This window comes from Xenopus laevis, chromosome 8L (assembly GCF_017654675.1).
Source record: "Xenopus laevis strain J_2021 chromosome 8L, Xenopus_laevis_v10.1, whole genome shotgun sequence".
Lineage (NCBI taxonomy): Eukaryota > Metazoa > Chordata > Amphibia > Anura > Pipidae > Xenopus > Xenopus laevis.
Window position 1 is genome coordinate 10,529,513 of NC_054385.1, and position 20,497 is coordinate 10,550,009.

The 20,497-nt window shown below is 43.1% G+C and overlaps 2 protein-coding genes across 10 annotated transcripts in view; one reads left to right on the forward strand and one right to left on the reverse strand.

Moving 5' to 3' along the window:
• Positions 1-3,384: 3,384 nt before the first annotated feature.
• lrrc8a.L (leucine rich repeat containing 8 VRAC subunit A L homeolog) lies at positions 3,385-17,456 on the reverse strand. 2 transcript variants are annotated; one of them, XM_041572095.1, is made up of 4 exons: positions 17,319-17,456; positions 14,344-14,431; positions 8,746-10,906; positions 3,385-7,501 (listed from the first exon to the last, which is right to left on the reverse strand). In XM_041572095.1, exons 3-4 carry the CDS (start codon positions 10,897-10,899, stop codon positions 7,226-7,228), a joined length of 2,430 nt encoding a protein of 809 aa, XP_041428029.1. In that variant the 5' UTR covers positions 10,900-10,906; positions 14,344-14,431; positions 17,319-17,456; the 3' UTR covers positions 3,385-7,225.
• Positions 17,394-20,497, forward strand: part of kyat1.L (kynurenine aminotransferase 1 L homeolog) — a 30,073-nt gene continuing 26,969 nt past the window's right edge. For 3 of the 8 annotated variants that reach the window (XR_005963161.1, XR_005963162.1, XM_041572164.1), the window contains exons 1-2: positions 17,394-17,523; positions 20,226-20,297. The gene's annotated coding sequence lies outside the window, so the exon portion shown is untranslated. 8 annotated transcript variants of the gene reach the window in all.

Below are 20,497 nucleotides of genomic sequence, written 5' to 3' on the forward strand. Positions count from 1 at the left end.
CTAATATAGTTAGTGATGGTGGTTCACCTTTAAGTTAACTTTTAGTATGTTATAGAATGGCTAGTTCTAAGCAACTTTTTAATTGGCCTTAGTTTTTTTTTTATAATTTCTGAATTATTTTATTATTATTTTATTTTCTTTCCAACTTTTAAATGGGGGTCACTGGGGACCCCATTTAAAAACAAATGTCCTGTAAGGCTACTCATTTATTGTTATTGATACTCGTTATTACTCGTCTTTCTATTCAGGCCTCTCCTATTCATGTTCCAAATCAGTGCATGGTTACTAGGGTAATTTGGACCCTAGCAACCAGATTACAGAAATTGCAAACTGGAGAGCTGCTGAATAAAAATGTAAATAACGCAATAACCACAAATAATGAAAACCAATTGCAGATTGTCTCAGAATATCACTCTCTACATCATTCTAAAAGTTAATTTAAAGGTGAACAACCCCCTTTAAGCTGGGCCTATAGGAGCAGTAGACAATGGCTGCTGATTACATCCAAGTCGTCGCGGCGCACTCCAAAGTCAAAGGATCGCTCATAGGTTGTTGGTTAAAAATTCATCCTTTATTGGTTACATCAGTTTAAAAAAGAAATGCTAACACATGGTCTGACGCGTTTCGTAACTATGTACTTCATCAGAGACCTGAGCATGCTCAGTTCCATACCACTATTTATACCCACATGGGGACTTCCCCCTCCCCTTACACAAAGGTGAACTAATTAAAACTTTGCATTGATTAACACCACATGCAAACAATCAAAATTGAAGAGAAAATATATATATATATATATATATATATAAGAAAAAAGAGAAAATTCTTAAAATAATCAATTTAACATTTCTAATTCTGCAAACAAATTCCCATCACTTTGATACATTGTTGCATACATTTAAACATTTTTCTCCATATTGCCACAGTTTCAATCTAAGTTATATTAATATGTTTCACTTTTTAAGATACCACTTCCAGTTATATGTGGATATAAAGTTTTAATATGATGATTAATATGTTCTATTAATTTAAAGGATGTCCTTTTGAAGTTTTATTCTATTTCATTTAATTAAAGATTATTTTTTGCAATCCCTATTTCATTCCACAGAGCTTATTCTATAAAGCAACTAACATCAAAAATGGAGTTTAACCCCTGCGGCTGCCTGGTATGTAATCTGTGAATCCATTTCACTTCCGTTCGCAACAGTTTTCCCTGCAGGTTGCCACCCCTTTGTCCCATAGTTACATGTTCTATCCCTTGTGCCTTAAGTTTCCTTATGTTGCTATTATTGCACTCCTTAAAATGTCTTGCCACCACCGTGGTTTCGCTTCCTGATTTTATGGAGTTTATGTGCTCCCTCAGTCTCTCTTTCAATGGCCTAATCGTGCAGCCTACATACTGCTTTGAACAGGCATCACATGTTAGCAAATATACTACAGATTTAGTGTTACAATTCACAAATTCTTTGACTCTATATTTCTCTTGTGTGATGCTCGATTCAAAGCTGTCTGCAGCCTGCACAATGGAACAAGTTATACACCTCTTTGCTCCACATTTAAACATTCCCTTGCTCTGCAGCCATGTACCCGGCTGTGGGCTTTTAGTATAGAGACTCGGTGCCAGGATAGACCCCAACGTAGGGGCCCTCCTTGCCACTATCCTGTGTCCTGTCTGAAGTATCTCCTTAAAGTCTCTATCTGCATGTAATATCGGCATATATTTGTTAATAATGCCCCTTACTTGGCCAAATTGCCGACTAAACTTCAGGCTTAGAGTGACTGGTTGCGTAGATTGACACCCACTATTCCATCTTCTGTTCCTTTTGTTCTCAATCAATTCCTTTCTATCTGTACCTAGGGCGGATCTGAAGGCATCCTGTAGCACAACAAGGGCATAACCCTTCTCCAAAAATCTATCTCGTAACTTACAAGCCTCCACAATGAAATTCTCCTCAGTGCTACAGTTCCTGCGCAATCGTAAAAATTGACCCCTGGGTATTCCTTTATTGAGATGCCGAGGATGGCAGGAATCTGCCCTCAATAGGGAATTCCCTGAGCATGGTTTTGTGTGGACTGTGGTAGCTATTCCCCCATCTTTGATGTATATTACTAGGTCCAAATAAACAGTACTTTTGGTACTGAAGGTGCTAGTAAATTTCAAATTGAGTTCCACACTTTCTAACTCCCTCACAAACTGTCCAAAAGCTTCTCCAGTCCCCTTCCATACAAACAACAAATCGTCGATGAAACGGCGATACAGGACAATATTGTTCAAGTTAGGGGCATCTCCACCTAGCACGTGGACCTCCTCCCACCAGCCTAGATATAAGTTGGCATATGTGGGCGCAAAGCGAGCCCCCATTGCTGTCCCACGCGTTTGGAGATAAAATACACCATTGAATGAAAAATAATTATGGGTTAGTAAGTACCAAATCGCTTCCAAAACAAAATCCTTAACTCCTTCAGAAAAATTGTTTGCATGTGGTGTTAATCAATGCAAAGTTTTAATTAGTTCACCTTTGTGTAAGGGGAGGGGGAAGTCCCCATGTGGGTATAAATAGTGGTATGGAACTGAGCATGCTCAGGTCTCTGATGAAGTACATAGTTACGAAACGCGTCAGACCATGTGTTAGCATTTCTTTTTTAAACTGATGTAACCAATAAAGGATGAATTTTTAACCAACAACCTATGAGCGATCCTTTGACTTTGGAGTGCGCCGCGACGACTTGGATGTGAATAGTTGAAAACGTCTCCCTTAGCGACAGACTCGGGGCGGCAGCACCCGGGTCACCCCAAGGAGAGGGTAAGCTGATCCTTATACATATTTATCTATGAATACAAACAACTGTTGGAAGGAACGTGGGATAGACTGTGTATTAAACGCAGGGCTCGGGGCAGGTGCACCCGGGCCAATTACTACCAACGGTGAGCGGATCTTAAACCGCTGAAATTTTTGATGATATAGGGGATCAAGCGGATAGAAATTATTTATACCAATTGTAATTTCAAAATTGGTGTTGGATATATATTTTGGACTGTAAAATGGCTGCTGATTGGTTGCTATAGGTTACTGAGCAAAAGTAGGATCCTTTATTACATAATCCTACAAAAGAACAACTGAATCTGCAACATTTGAGCAGTAAGGGCAGTGGCACACCGGGTGTCCGATATTGGGCACCAAAAGGAGGGTAATACCATTGCCTGCTACAGCATTACACCACCCCTGCCTTGGAAAGGTGGGCTGCCCCATTTGCCATTGTCATAAATAGAGCTGCCCTCTCTCCTAGAGAAAATGCCTTAATCGCCAAAAGCAATATGGCCGCCGCACAGGCCCATGAACAAACAGCGCATTACTTTCATTTAAGGATCAACTCAACATCGGCTTTGAGACCAAGTGGGTTTTATTCCAAATATGTAAGAAAGGAAATTGCAGAAGGTGAAATACATTTTGCCATTAAGAGATTCTCGTATATAGATATTTCTATCCAGCTAAAAACAGAGAGGGTCGGATGGAGCCATCTTGGAGGAAAGGGTCAAACACTAACTGTGGTGGGATTCTAGCGTCACCTGATACAGGCAGAGCAGTGCAACAGAGTCAATGCATCCTTACCCACACACATAGGAAAGATTGCAAGCAGCGCGGTTGCACTAAGAGGTGATCAGCACCCATAGAGCATGGAAGACAGGGATCATTATGTGGCAACAACATTAAGTCTGTCTGAATTTGGACTCCAGGGCAGAGACTCCCGTTAAATCAGGCACAATAATTAATGCCATATAGAACATCACTATGGAAACCTTATTTAAAACAAAAAACAAAAAGTTATAAATTAAAAAAAAAAAGCAACATTTTTAAAAACGCTAAAATATATTAAAGGACAAGTTAAAAGTGAAATGTGTGTGCAAAGGAGTGTGATCCTGAAAATCATATGTAACATTAAAGGCAAATGCACGGAACCCTCTGTGAGTTGAGGTTAGTGTCAATAAGGATCAGCACTGCCACCTACTGGAAGAAGGATGGACACTGCAGGTGCTGCCTTAAAAAAAAATCCTGCTCCGGCTGCAAGAAGCCAATGCCCTGTCTGATTGTCAGCATTTGGTGCATTTTAGAGTATAAATGTTGCCCCATTAAAAAAAAACCCCACAAACTATGTTTAATAGAGCTCACCAATTAATAGAGACCATCTTAAAGGAACAATATACCCTAGCTGTAAAATGGGTATCCAACAGAAGCCAAGCACTCCTACTGTCTGAATAGGACAACAGAGCATGGTGGGAAAGCACATAAAGTGAGCAGACAAGCTGCAGCATTCAGCTTTACAGAACTACATCTCTCCTCTAGTTCCATTGGGAGTTGTAGCTCTGCAGCTAAAGCACTGATGGTTACTTACTCCACGTTCTGGGGTACATCCTTACATTACCCTTGTGTACTAAATAATGGGGCTATGTAATAAAATGCAGGAGAATTAAGCCATAGTGGCCAATCAGCAGAAAGCATTTACAAGTCCATGTTTAAAGGCAAATATCTTATTGGCTGCTGTTGGTTACTGCTCCTGGGCAAACTTGGTACATATGGGAGTAAGAGTATTCTGTTCCTTTAAGACAGACATTCCCAAACTGCAGGGTTGGGGTGCTAGAGGGGCTCGGATTAGTGGAGTGGTGGGGGCTAGTCTAAAGGACATTTGTGATAAAAATTACATTTGTCTTCTGTCTTTTTGGGTTCTGGGCCCAAATCCTCCAATATATAAAGGAGAGTGACCACTATGGTCATGTAACATGTTAGGGGAGCAAAAAGGTATCTGGGGCCAGAACTCTAGAAGTTTGAATACCTTTACTTTGATCCTTTAAGTTGCACCTAATGCAGAATCTATACTGCCTACATAGCAGTACGCACTTATGTAAGCAGTAAACAAGTAAAACAACTATTTCATATCAGTAATCAACTGAATTCCCTTTTGATCCCATAAAGGAAGAAAATGGTTTTGCAACCCCTGCCTGAAAGTCTCTTGGGTGCCAATATTATAAGCAATGATCTGGTTGCAGCCTTCATATTACACTTGTCCCTGATTGAAGCAAGTGTCAGGGTATAGTTGTAGCAATATAGAGATATTTTGTATAAACCAACTGCCACGTTTCAAGTCACATGGTTAATACAGGTTTAAAGGGAAACAGTGACGTCCCCACCGCACCAAAGACTGTCCTGCACTGGGCTTTGCAACTGCCAGGTCACATCTAATCTATGGTGCTGCTCTCTGAAGCATATGGACTGGAATAGGATTGGGTTCTGATTTCTAGTATGCATGTTGCTGGTCAGATATCAGTGCTAGGGACTGGCAGTGATAAAGTCAGACACGGCGGCCACCCACCCTGCTGCGTAGTTTTTCCTTTTAACATTGGGTGCTGTGGAACAGGGAGTCTAAATGGTGCGGCTGAGGAACGGCCCCATTATTTGCGCTAATGAGCCCTTCCTTAGGGAAACAAACACAAATATCTTGGCTACTGAGATTGCAGTCGTTTGTTCCTGATAATTAAGTGACGTAGGTGTTTCGCGTAGTGTTTTATGTAGGTTAAAATAGAAAAAAAATATTTCTGTTTAAAAAGTGAACAAGTCAACCATTGGCGTAATCCGGCCTCTTGCTATAGGGCATGGCATGTGGCTATAGCACAATAACAGGGGCAGGGCCAGTGGTGTAACTGGAGGTTACTGGGCCCTGCCCCCAATACATCCAGAGATTGTCTTGTTTTACCAATATATATTTAAATTGCTCATTATTTGGGCCTCATGGGGCCCCCTATAACTCCTGGATCACTGACCCCATCTAAAAACAAATGCCCTATGAGGATACACATGAACCTTAAGGGCAGAGACACACGCTGCTCTTTCGGGAGATTAGTCGCCCATCGACAAATCGCTTCTTCTTCGGGCGACTAATCTGCCTTCCCACTGGCTAGAATGTAAATTGCCGGCGGGCTGGCACTTGGATCGCTTCGGCTTTCCGAAGTTTCCTCGTGAAGCAACTTCGGGCAACTTCAGAAAACGAATCGTTCAGAGTCCCATCCCGCCGGCAATTTCCATTCTAGCCGGCGGGAAGGCAGTTCGGGGAAGTCGCCCGAAGAAGAAGCGATTTGTCGCTAGGTGACTAATCTCCCGAAATAGCAGCGCGAGTCCCTGCCCTTAATATACAACATACACAAGAGCTGATTTAAGAATGCAGATGATGTATGGCAACCAATCTATAATCTACTACAAGGGATAGGATCAGATTGGTTGCAGACTGCACGTATGTTGGTAAATAGAGTTCTTTGCTCTATCCACAATGAAATCAATATAGTGCATGGAAAGAAAGCAGCCACGTGGGTGATTAAGTCACCCAATATTCCCTTGTTTAGCGGTTCTATAGCAGGACCTGTAGCAAATGAAAACTGTGGCAAAAGATGAAGAGTGGCTCGGTTCAACGTGATGATCATGGTCCATCCAACTGCCAGAGCTGGGGTTCCCCCAAGGATAAGCGTGCTGTTTGGTGAATGTTCCTTAACGTGTTACATGAGACTCTTTGCAAATTGCCTTATATTTCCGATGACTTTCTGAGCCCTAATACAACGTCAGTTAGCAAATTCTACTGCTTAAAGACATAGGTTAGATTTGCAGTTTCCATAAACCCCAGTTTTGGCACCGTTCCTTGATTCTGCAGTACAGAAGTGAACGACAGATTAGCGCTGCAGGGGAAAGACTCAATAGCTGTGGACTTTGCATGCAAAACGACAGGAAATTGAGGTTGTCCATTACAAATGGAGAGCGGCGCAGCTAATGACATAACATACATGGGAGCCCCCGCATTCCTGCCAAATACAGGGAAGCCGTTTAAATAACGTATATTAAGACTATCGGTCTAGAGAGCGGACAGCGCATTCTCCGGAGTTCAAACAGGAATGGGATGGGCCTTCCTGTCCTGCAAGAGTCATCCATAAACCCACACCCTGGGGGGCTTGTTAACAGCCAGGAAAGACCCCATGGTAACATGTTTCAAAGTAGAACAGGTCCCTCCGATACAAGATTCAGTGCTAGAAACACTTCACTCTAATACAATGTCCCCCTGTCTGAAGCAGTGCCTTAGATCAGGGCTGCTACATGCTAGGTGTGTACACAAGCTCCTTCCATGCTGTGATAAATTGTAGGCTTCTTTAAAAAGAGTTCTTTCCCTTTCTGCACAGGCCACTTCTCTCTCACACCTGCTCCTTTTCTGACCTGCTAAGTGTCTCTTTAACGTCCAGGGGGAGAGTGTTGAACAAGTCTTCCTCTACTACAAGACCACTACGCTTCAGAAGCCGACAGTCGCCCAGCTCCACAGGTAGGTACTCTAAACGGTTACCCCGAAGCTCCATCTGGGTCAAGTTGGTGAGCTCACCCACTCGTGAAGGCAGAGACTGCAGGCTGTTGTTACCCAGGTTGAGGGTACGGAGCTTCTTGCACAGGAACAGCTCAGCCGGCAGGTTTTCAATCTGCAGAGAGAAACAAAAACAAGTCAATAAAGCACCCATCTCGGGGTGGGATAGGTGACATACCAAAGTTGGAGGTCTGCAGTGAGGCAGCCAATGTTAATACCCTTTAAAATTTGTGATGTGATGTAAACAGGGATATTCTGAGACAGCTGGTCTTCAGTTTTTATTTTCAGCAGCTGTCCAGTTTGAAATTTCCCTAGCTATCTGGTTGCTAGGGTCCTATATAGTCTAGTAACAAGCAAGTGGCTTGAATAAGACACTGGAGGATGAATAGGAAAGGACTGGAATAGAAAGATAAGGAAACAAAAGTAACAAGAACACTGAAGTCTCAACAGAGCAATATATTTTTGGCTGCTGTGACCCATTTGAAAGCTGGAAGAAGAGAAATAAAAAATAAAGACCAACTGAAAAGATGACTAGAAGAGGACATTCTATAAATGTTAAATGCAAAGGAGTATAACCCCCCTTCAGGAAGGTGCATTGTCCCATAAAAGGAAATAGAAACCAAACCACACTGCCTGCCAAGAAAAGAAAAAAAGACCATGTTATGGCTTCAAAATTTTGTGTTGTATTCTTATCTTACTTTCCACACAAGCTTGTGTGTACACAGTGACTCCACCACACCCATGTTACAGCCTGAGGCCCAACATTCTGAATCTTCAGCTACTTTATTTCTGCACCGATCTCAAGCTTCTTGCCAATAACCAGAGCTGCAGGATAAGGAAGAACTTACAAGCTTTGTCCCGGTCTATTCTGGGGCAGCACAAACACTCAGCACGGAGACACTCAGCAGCAATTATTAATGCACCTCCTGCACTGGCCATGAACGTCTGATGTTGTGCTCGAACTATCTGGTATTGCCAATTAAAAATAAGTTCAGAGAATGGATTTTAATCTTGAATAATAAGTGGCATTTACACTTACTGCACATGGGATTTGTCACCTCCACTAACTGCAACTACAATGTGCAGATCACAGTTACACCGAGCAATGAGTTTATCCAAACTGTATAATAATAATGCAGAATACATCAGGCTTATAACAGAAAATTGTAATACTACTCTACAGTTTAAGCACTGCTTCTTGTGGTTGAAGTAAGTACTGGTTCAGACCCATCCAAACGCACAATTATCACTAGCTGAGATGACAGCTCTAATGAAAATTTGGTCGGGGGAAAGGTTCCTTCTAATTTTTTTTTGGATATTTAATCTGTAAATCAGCATTGGAGCCCAATAAGTACTTACATGGTTAGCGGTCACGGCAAGACACTGGAGGCTCTGCAGGTGGCCAATTTCCGGCGGGATGCTGCTGAGGGAATTGTGGCTCAGGTCCAGATGCCGGAGCTTGCGGCACAAGAAGAGTTGGGTGGGGATTTTTTCTATCTTGTTGCGATTCAGGTAGAGGCGTTCAAGGCTAGCCAGATTGCCAATCTGAATGGGTATATAGGCGATGTGATTGTACCATAATTTTAGGCACGTGAGTCGGTGTAGGTGTTGGAAGCTTATTATCTCCTCAATAGTCTTTAAATTGTTGTCCTTCAAGTCAATCTCTTGCAGGTTGTGAAGGCTAAAAATGGAGTGAGGGATCCTCTCTAAATCACAGCGTAGCAGCTGCAGTTCAGTCAGGTTGACCATCTTCTTAAGACTGTTGAGAACCATCAGCTTCGTCCCCTCGTTGTTGACTGACAGCTTCTGCAAGTGGACCCCGACATCGGTCACTACCTGAGGCAGCTTGGTTAGATTGCTCTTCAGTCTCAGAACCTTGAGCCTCTTCAGCTCCCTGAGGCCATCGATAACAATGTAGCGGTTGTTCTCCGCACTCAAGTTGCCCGTCAGGTGGAGTTCCTCGAGGTTCTTCAGACTGTATATCCACAAGGGGATCTCTTTGATGTCAGTAAACTTGATGTGTAGAGACTTTAGGTTCTCCCGCAGGAAGGCGAGAGCTGGAGCTTCAATTTTAGCCGCCGTGTGGTAAAGCCATAGCTCTTTCAAGCCTGTGAGCTGGGCGATGCTTGGTGGGATAGTGACATCTGGTATTAACTCAAGTTTTAGCACTTCCAGCTCCACCAAGTCAAAAACAGTGTCAGGTATCCCGCTGAGCATGAAAAGATGCAGCTCTAGTTTCTCCTGTGAATTCTTGGTGATCCTCTGCCGCAGTTTGTCGAGAGTCCACTCGTGATTGAGGTTCAGCTGGCGCAGTTTGTTCTCACTGACCTCCGACAAGAACACAGCAAAGCGCTTGGAGTAGAGAGGATCATACTGGTCTATGAGGTGCAGCATGAAAGCAAAGTCGTTCTTTACATCGGGGATGTCACTGTAGCTGCTCTCCTCCCGGATGGACTCGAAGGAATACTTCTTTAAGGACCGTCTTAGCATCCACCATAGAGTGTACACACAGACCAGACCGTAGAAACCCACCAGACTGATGTAGAAGGAGGCCAGGATTTTGAAGAGCGTAGCCAAGGGGTGTGCACAACGGTACATCCGATAGCCAGTAAGGCTCTCTATGTCCACCTTGCAGTCCACATCGAATTTGATACTGCTCACGTAATACACAGTGTAGCAAAGTATAATGATAAATTTAATGACTTTGATGATAGTCTGGCGCATGTACAGCCGGTAAACAATGTCTCCTTCCTCCACGTGAGTCCGGAACTTTTTCACCTTTTCAAACAATGCTTTGGCTTGCTCTCCTTCCTTTTTATCCAGCACTCCTGTCTCTGACCTGTCCACAATACCCTGCTCGACCCTCGACTTGCTCCTCTGCAGCATGGGCACTGTAGCTTCCACGTCTTCACTTGCAGTAGAGGACTTTTTGTCCACCGAGCCATTCATCTTTCCTCCGGCGGGCTTTGGGTCACTCTCTTCAACGACGGTTTCCGAGAGGGCCCGGGTGGTCCAGGGAGAGTCAAAGCATTTTAGCAAGATGGAGACAAAGTGCTCAAGTTTTGAGCTTGTACGTGGGAATTTGAACCAGAAGTTGCTGCATGCCAGGAAGATCAAAGTATGAAGCAGGACAAGGTAGGGAAAGTATTTGGCAAACCAGTGCAAGCGGTTCTCATAGCACACAGCATCCACGTAGTTGTACTGATGCCTGTCCAGGTCATATTTGATACCCGTGGGTCCTGGCACAATTGGGGGCGACAGTGTAGAATTTGTATAGAAATCGGTTTCGGCAGCATTCCAGGCCCTGTAAGAATCATTGCAGGAGTCATGTGTGACCCACTTGCACGGGAGGCAGATCATCTTGTCTTGCGTGACCTGGAGGGTGCCCCCGAACACCGCTATCATAAGCATGACGATCGAGATGTAGTCCGTGAAGACGTCCCACCATGGTTTAAGGATACGGTAAGCCGGCTGGGTGTCGGCAAAGTACCGCAACTCTGTTACGGGGATCATGGCTCACCTAGAAACAAGCAAAACAGAACAGGTTTCAGTGTGGGGGAAAAAAAAAACATTCTGCAAAGGACACCGCTCCTAAGCATGGGTGTAAAGAATGCAGTACAGGGAATATAACCATCACTTGATAGCGAGGAGCTATAGATATCTGGAGAACACACCAGCCAAGCAATCGCCCAGGAGGGAAAGCAGGGAAGATAGAAAGTGAGCTGGAATTAGTCTCCTATTGCATGGAAGGGGAGCAACAGTATATATATGTCATTCAGGCAACCCCATAATTCTAGCACAGTTGCATGGAATGCATTCCTGGGAGTGGCGACACTGTAAAACCCTACAGCTACTGTATGTACTAAACAGTAGGATCTAAAAAGAAATTGTTTGGATCTGTGGGGCCGGGGAACCTCTACTTTGGTGGGGAGGGAATCACACAATGATTGTTCTCATACAGAATATTAAAAAAAATATCCCTGCAGTTGGACTACAAGTCCCAGGATTCTTAGCTAGTAGAGTTGCCCTTCATCAGAAGATAACATAGCACATATAGCAGAGAAGCAGGAGGGCTGGGCTGAGATCCTCTCTGCCCACACGTCATAGGGAGTCACACTGAATCATCCATAATAAGAGACATAAATGAAGGTGACCTTTAATAATGGCTGGCCAAGGGCAGCAGCAATAAGAAAAAAAAAAATAGTGCCTATTGTAAATGACCGATTTATAAACTGCCCTGTACTAGTCTGTGAGCCCTAACCCAGTGCTGCATTAATAGGAATCCCTCTGCTATTAGAAAAAGAAAATGCACCTTTTTTATGTTTATGACTTTCGGCCTATGGCATAGTCTCTGATATGTGACACAGAGGTATTGGACTTTATAGAACATGGGTTGTGATTCTGAATGAATATACCTGAGCCTGGCCAGTCACACAGGGAATAGCCAGGTACAATGTTGTGTTCTGATGATGAGAGTGGGTCAGGGGGATGCCCAGGGCATGACAGTCAGAGCCCAGGCACTTCCATCATCAGGCACTGCTTATCCTGGCTGTCAATGCTGTAACTGGACCATCAAGTTCATTGTCACAATCACAAACGAACCTTTAACATCATTAGTCAGTGGGGTGGGGCTTGATGATTATTTTTGTCGCCACGACAACATCAGCCCTTGAGGGCACAGAGAGCACATCAATAGTAACACGGGACGGCAGTTGAGAAAATGCAGCTTTCCAATATACATCCGTCAACCGCTTTCAATGCTTATCTGCATTGTAACCGATATTGAAAACCGTGTTTGTGCACTGCTAGTTCTGCCTCTTGAAACAAAGTAGCACATGTCAACCTTGCATGCTACTTCACAGGCTTCTGCTACATTACATCAGGTGTTTAGAGCTACCAGGGCAGAGACAGACACTACTTTTAATAGCAATTACATTTACAAACAACTCCGGGCCACCCAAGGCTGTTCCTTTTGTGTTATTTTGGGGTTTGCATCCCCTTTAAATGGCTGCAGGAGGACAGATGTATTTGGGAAGGGCTGGGGTCAGGGAGGTGACATGCCTGCTGGCAGCTTTTTATTGCAGCACAGTAGGTGCTCAGTTAAACAGTTGGTGTAAAAGGATAAATCAGAAGGAACAGGCTGTTGGCTTAGAGCCGGGTCGGCAGAGGAATCAGTTGGAACGTAAACAGCCTGCGATACACACAATGGTACAAACAGCAAATATTTGCTTTGCTATGTATCCTGACGAGGGAAAAATAGATGTAATTACATCAGAATACCACCGACTGTGTGCACAAAATATACGTACTCTGGATCTTAGTAGATGCATGTGGCTATAGCTTATTGTGTGCCCAGAACATTCCTTCTCTGTATATTTGTATTTATACATATGGGAGGAGGGAGGTGCCATATTGATTCCCTTAGACAGTACAGTATGAGGGTATAGCTTATTGTGTGCCCAGAACATTCCTTCTTTGTATATTTGTATTTATACATATGGGAGGAGGGAGGTGCCATATTGATTCCCTTAGACAGTACAGTATGAGGGTATAGCTTATTGTGTGCCCAGAACATTCCTTCTCTGTATATTTGTATTTATACATATGGGAGGAGGGAGGTGCCATATTGATTCCCTTAGACAGTACAGTATGAGGGTATAGCTTATTGTGTGCCCAGAACATTCCTTCTCTGTATATTTGTATTTATACATATGGGAGGAGGTGCCATATTGATTCCCTTAGACAGTACAGTATGAGGGTATAGCTTATTGTGTGCCCAGAACATTCCTTCTCTGTATATTTGTATTTATACATATGGGAGGAGGGAGGTGCCATATTGATTCCCTTAGACAGTACAGTATGAAGGTATAGCTTACTGTGTGCCCAGAACATTCCTTTCTGTATATTTGTATTTATACATATGGATAGGAGCTGCTATACTGATTCTCTTAGACAGTACAGTACGAGAGTATAAATATTTGTCAACAAGAACCCCAGTAAATCCTTAACCCAATAAATCCCTGCAGTACCAGAACCTTAGGCTACAGCATTCTCTTTTCATTTATGGGAAGTGTAAAAGGGAGGTACAATAAAGGGGAAATACACAAAATCCATTATTTACTTCACATTGAGTTTGGCTGAATCCAACTCCTGCACGCTGAGCTAGGATTGGCCAGGATTCAGCCACTCGATGGAGCAAGAGCAAATAGTTAAGGCCAAAAGAAATACCAAATAAAAGCGACCTTGTGCAGAAGGTGGAGGGGGGTGAAAGGGAGCAGGGAAAAGTAGGAAAAAAGAAGCCTCAAACAAACATGTAATATACCCATAATATCTCAGACAGGCTCCTAATTTAGCCATGCTTTATAAATACACATCACACTCAATAGACAGGGCATGCCTTTTATTCACAAAACATTCCACATCGCAATAAAAAGAAGCTGCCATACTGCTTTCCAGGAACATCCACTGACCAGTCCCATGCCAGGGTTCAGACCTCTCATGTGGAAGTGGAAGTTAGGGGCAAACAATATGGCAGCTCACCTTATAGTGATTTTTTTTAGGGTGTCAATTATCGCCATCAGCAATAAGAGGCTTTTTTAAAGGCTGTTTTGGGAGCTTCAATGCATTGTTTTTGGGCTCCTCAGAAAACAACTAAAGCTGTTGAAGGTGCAGTGCTACGGCCCAGTTAGGGTGCCAAGTATAAACACCAGCTGTACGGCAGAAGGGAGGGAGCGAGTTTTTGCTGATTCATCAGAGAGAAAGAGGACGCACGAAATACAATGTCTAAAGACCTTCCCTGCGACAAAAGGATGTTGGAAGGACAAGCACCCACCACTTAAAGTTCCCAGCATCTGCAAGACCAGTGCAGCTTTACAGGAAACTCAGCCCACTGGGAGTTCCAGTTGTGCAACAGCTTGACGTTTAAAGGGGCAGAACCCACGATAACAACACACTCACCTCTATCTGTGCTATCTGCCCCACAGGTGGAACGTAGAACGGATACCCCAATACACACAGATCCGCAGCTCCATGGGAGCAGGTTCACCTGGAATCAAAGCAAATATAAATTAGCCGCATTAAACTGTCACTATTCCACGCATGATCTCATCATTAAACTGCTCACTTATTAACATTCTTGTACATGAAAAACTGCCAGTGTGACATGCCAACAGCGAAATAACTTGCCTCTACTAATTACACACAGCGCACAGTATTTCCCAACACCGCGAGTTCTGACTGCTGACTAGTAATGACTGGGACTAGGGTGGAAGGAAAAGACTTGTGGGGAGGTAGGGATGAAGGAGTTAGAAAAGCTCAGATCCCTGTAGGGGTAAGAATTTTGATTGCAGTTTTCAAAACGTGACACATTCGCCCAGTCCATGGCTGAAGGAGGATGCTGGGATATGTAGTTCCCAAAACAAGTTATCCCTGGCCAGCATGAAAGCAAACTGTAAGAGCTGTTGGTTATACGTGTAATCCCGGGTAATTTGCTGGCATTATATAAATGATAAATGATTCAAAAACACTTAAAAAATGGGAAAATGTTACAGTATAGGGATTAGGGATGCACCGAATCCACTATTTTGGATTCGGCAGAATTCTTCGCAAAAGATTCGGCCGATTACCCAACCGACTCCTAATTTGCTTATGCAACATTTTTCACTCCCTTGTTTTATGACAAAAAGTTATGTGATTTCCCTCTACACCCCTAATTTGCATATGCAAATTTGGTTCGGCCGGACAACTAATGAATCCTGCTGAAAATGGCTGAATTCCAAACCAAATCCTGGATTCAGTGCATCCCTAATAGGGATTAGAGTGCATGCCTGTGAGCCCAGAGGGAAGAGATTGGTGCGGGCTGTTCAGAAATCCTTGCTCTTTACACTTCCAGAAAAATAAAAGACTCCAACGAGTGCCAAAATGAACTACAACTAATACAACAGATGAATTGTCCCCCTATGCAGGGATGGAAATTGGCCCTCATTTTCTATTTCTTACAGTTTTTTGAATTATTTGGTTTTTTCTTCAAGCTGTCAAATGGGGTCGCTGACCTATCTAAAAAAACAAATGCTCTGTAAGGCTGCACATTTACCGTTATTGCTAAGTTTTATTCCTCATCTTTCTATTCAGGCCTCTCCTATTCATATTCCTGTCTCTTATTCAAAGCAATGCATGGTTGCTAGGGGAATTTGGAACCTAGCGACCAGACTGCTGAAACTGCAGAGCTGCTGAATAAAAAGCTAAATAACGCAAAAACCAAAAATAATAAAACATGAAAACCAATTGCAAATGGTCTCAGAATGTCACTCTCTACATCATACTAAAAGTTAAGGTCAACAGCCCCTCACCACACTCCTTATGGGTTTCCCCTTGTCTCCAACTGATATCGCACTCTCTTTTCATGGGGCCCATAGTCTTCCTGGCCTACATATCCCAGCATCCTTTCAACTGCTGTGATAGCCCAGTCGTTTGAGGGCGCCCCCATGTGGAGATACTGGTACCTGTGTAATGGCCACCAAGAGAAAACATGACTGACATTCTACAGGTACCAGCCCAAATGATCATTCTCCAAAATCTAGCAATAGACACAAAGATCCGATCGTACGAATCCTCGATTCGTACAATTTTCAGAGTGTGTGTGGAGAGTCCTGACATTTTTAGTCCCACGGAGATTGGTCAGGTGGGAGACTGTCACCAGCTTTGGTCGGACATAACTATCGTACGATTGCTGTCAGGGGTAGAACATCAGCTCATCTGTTCTTTTACTACTTTATTTGATCTGAATGGTTAGTGGCAGGTCGGGAGATGGGGAAGTCCGATCGTTCGAGGATTCAAACAATGGGATCTTTGCATCTATGGCCAGCTTTAGGGTCATACTGAATCCCTAGCTAAAGATCCAGCTGTACAATCCAAACCCTATTTGAAATATTTCCCTAAAATGTAGGGGGGCCCTAAGGGTCAAGGCACACGCTCAGATTCGGGGAGATTAGTCGCCATGCGACAAATATCCTCTTCTTCAGGGCGACTAATCTACCCGAACTGGCTGAATGTAAATCGCCGGCAGTATGGCACACGGAGCGCTTTGTTTTCCAAAGGTTGCCCGAAGTTGCCGGCGGGAGGCAGTTTGGGGAGATTAGTCGCCCCGAAGAGGAGGAGATTTGTCGCCGGGTGACTAATCTCCCTGAATCGGAGAGTATGCCCTGTCCCTAAAGGTGGCCATACATGGAGAGATCCGCTCGTTTGGTGATGTCGCCAAACGAGCGGATCTCCCTCCGATATGCCCACCTTGAGGTGGGCAATATCGGGCAGATCCGATCGTGGGCCCTAGGGCCCAACGATCGGATCCTAGCATTCGGCAAACGGGCGGTCGGATCGCGGGACCGCATCAACGAACAGATGATTTGTCTGGGGACTTCAAGTTTAAAGACTAAACAGGGGCACTGATAGAGTTAAACAGAACCAGCACTGAGCCCACAGCCAAAGCCATGTACATCGATGGGCTAAACACAGAGGCAGGTCCACAGACAGACAATGTTCATTACAAGCTCATAGAGAACACCCACTCTATTACAACAAAAACAGTTCTTGGGGGGGGGTTACCCTTTAACCTTGGCTCCCCAGATGTAGTGATCTGAGACTGCCAGTGTGTTTCCTGGAGGATGCTGGGATATGTAGGCCACGAAGACCAACGAAAAGAGTGCGATATTAGTTGGAGACAAAGGGAAAGCCATAGTGATATACAGTACCCCCCCCCAGGGACAAATGGAATCACCCATCAGGATAAAAGTCTTTCCTCTGGACAATACTTTGTTTTGCCCCATGGACCCCCAATCACACATTCCCAGGAATTCTCGCACACAGCACACAGCACACAGCACACAACTCGCTGCTCCTTAATGCCATCACCCCCTCAGCTGTATCCGGGTACTTACCTCACCCCAGTCCCACTGTGTCCCTCTCAGCTTCACGCTTCAATGCACCAGTTCAAGACCCCACCCCGGAAATGACGCTAGTATTCGGGGCCTGACTAGCCTCCAGAACGGGGCGGGATTAGAAGCCGGTGTCCTGCCCCTAAGGCGTGGCCCCCACAGCTCTCTAGCAAACAAACCCATGACGATGCCGCCATCTTATATAAAGGTACAGCGTCTCAATAATTACTTGATATTGTTGTTAAAATATCCTGAAAACCAAATTCCATGTTAAAGGTGTAACAATGTGTTTATAGGCCCCTTACCTGGAAAACACCCACACAGTCAGGATAACAGTAACAGTATAACAATAGCAAACTGTGTATGAGGTAAAGGAATGGGAGCTGCCATGTTGTTTGTCTTGTCTCAGCTGTTCCCATAAATACAAATACAGCTATGGGATACATTATCAGGAGACCTGAAGCCCCCAATTAAGGAAACACCATCTCCACAGACCCTCTTTTATAGGGGGAGGTTCACCTTTAAAAGTTAATTTTAGTATGTTCTAGAATGGCTCATTCTAAGCAACTTTTCAATTGGTCTTCATTGTTTGTTTTATTTTTTATATAGTTTTTTAATTATTTGTCTTTTTGTTCTGACTAGGGTTGCCATCTGGCCTGGCCGGTAAAAATGATGGTTAATCCCAATGCGGGACAAAAGAAATATATAGGAAGGCCGGTATTTTTTATCAGAAAAGGTGGCGACCCTAACTGGAATATAATTAGGAGAGGGTCTGAATAGAAAGAGAAGTAATAAAAAGCAGCAATACCAATAAATGTGTAGCCTTACAGCACATTTGTTCTAGTTGGGGTCAGTGACCCTCATTTGAAAGCTGCAAAGAGTCAGAAGAAAAAGGAAAATAACTATAAAACCCATACCTCCCAACATTTTGGAAGTAAAAAGAGGGACAAAAAATTTTTTCCCGCACGTAGCGCAGCAATTTTTTGACCACACCCCTTTCTGTGGCCACACCCCCTAATTACCATGTTCGTTTTACAAAATTTGGCAGGTTATGAAAGTTTGAAAATATTTCTCCTTATCTAAACTGTGTTTTTGTGTCTTAAAATTGTTACAAAGTATCTTATTTAGTGAGAAACTTTGTTTCTTTTTCTGGCTGTTTAGTGCAGAGAAAAGAGGGACAAATCCAGTACAAATGAGGGACTGCGGGTTGAGCTGTCAAAAGAGGGACTGTCCCTCGTAAAAAGGGACAGTTGGAAGGTATGATAAAACCATAAAAATTTTTTTTTATGAAAACCAATTGAAAAGTTGCTTAGAATTGGCCTGACCCCCATCTAAAAACAAATGCTCTGTAAGGCGACAGATTTATTGTTATTGCAACTTTTTATTACTCTCTCTTCTAATAAGGCCTCTCCTATTCATATTCCAGTATCTCATTCAAATCAATGCATGGTTCAATAATAAAAAATGAAAACCAACTGCAAATTGTCTCAGAATATTACTCTCTACATCATACTAAATGTTTATTAAAAGGTGAACAACACCTTTTACGTTATTTAAAAAGGGTTTCTTTTTTTCTGCACCTTGTACTGCCTCCCCACTGAACTTTAATTAATCCTTATTGAGGCCAAACAATCCTATTGGGTTTATTTAATGTTTAAATGATTTTTGAGTAGACTTAAATTGGTTGTTGGCCTTTAAATTAACTTATAGTATGATATAGAAAATGATATTCTGAGACAATTTGCAATTGGTTTTCATTTTTTAGTTATTTTGTTTTTCATTCAGCAGTTGCAATTTCAGCAATCTGGTTGCTAAGATCCAAATTACCTTAGCAACCATGCATTGATTTAAATAAGAGACTGGAATATGAAGAGGAGAGGCCTGAATAGAAAGAGGAGTAATAAAAAGTAGCAATAACAATAATCTGTAGCCTTACGGAGCATTTGTTTTTTTAGATGGGGTCAGTGACCCCATTTGAAAGCTGGAAAGTCTGTAGAAGGCAATTGATTAAAAAAAAACTATGGAAAATAAAAAATAACGACCAATTGAAAAGATGTTTAGAACGAGCCATTCTATAACATAGTAAAAGTAAACTTAACCTTTTTAAGGTATGTATCCAAATTACAGAAAGATCTCTTATCCAGAAAACCCCAGGGAGGTAGCTCAGGGCAGTCTGTGAGGATATATAAAGTCAGTTCAGTTTATGCACAGTATAACAATCAATCAGTAGTACAGTTTGAGTTGCCAAAAGCCAAATTCCCACTGGTTGCTATGGGTTACTAATTCTCTGGAATAAATGTAAACTTTTTTTTTTTTTTTTGCATTTACCCCACAAATTATACTGTTATGGTTAATAATCTAAAGAATGAAAGCCCTTGATTAAATACATAGGAAGAGCCTGAGGTCAGTAGGCCAGGGCTGGAATGCTGTAGTTCCAGTTTTGGTACCAAAAGAGTTAAAAGCAGTGTGATGTCACATCCTGTCTGTGAAAGTGCAGCATAAAGCGCTCGGCTCAGGTACGGAAAGCCTGGGGTGTCATACTTCATGCAAAGAGGGTGAATTGAAAGAGGCCCGGACTGACAATCTGTGGGTTCTGGCAAATGCCAGAGGGGCTGCTATAAGGTCCCATAGAAAGTCAGTATTTAGTGGGCTGATCGGGCCTCTGTGTACCTGAAATGTCAGGGCCTATTTTAATTCTCAGTCCGGACCTGAATTGAAAGGAGTGAGAGTGTGTTTTGGGGTGGGATTGTACCCTGCATTATGTTGCACACAAGGTCACACTGTCTGGCAACATTTACTGTGTGTGTGATGCAATAATGTAGCCAAGCATAACAACCCATCCCCGTCATCTGATCTCACTGTGGTTACTGTTCCACCTAATCAGCACTTTTCTATGTGTTGCTCTTGTAGATGCTGAATACTTTGTAATGATTAGCAGCACCATGGCCGCTCCTTCCTGACACCCGACAACACTGCTTTAAGGTAAATTAGTGCTATTGCTGAAGGGGAAACTAGACTCACTGTATCTGCTCTGTTTTATAGTATGCCAGTGGTTGATGGAGACAGATCAGTGTCAAGGTGGCCATAGACGTTACAATTATGATCTTTCCTGGAAAGATCGTTAGTCTCAATACACACGTGTAAAGTATGTTTTACATTGGCTAATTCTAAGCAACTTTTTA

Excerpts from the sequence above, each read along its gene's own strand:
- lrrc8a.L (XM_041572095.1), bottom strand. The coding sequence starts at position 10,899 with ATGATCCCCGTAACAGAGTTGCGGTACTTTGCCGACACCCAGCCGGCT. Across the intron at positions 7,502-8,745 it reads TTGCCGTGACCGCTAACCAT|ATTGAAAACCTGCCGGCTGA; the intron begins GTAAGTACTTAT and ends TTCTCTCTGCAG.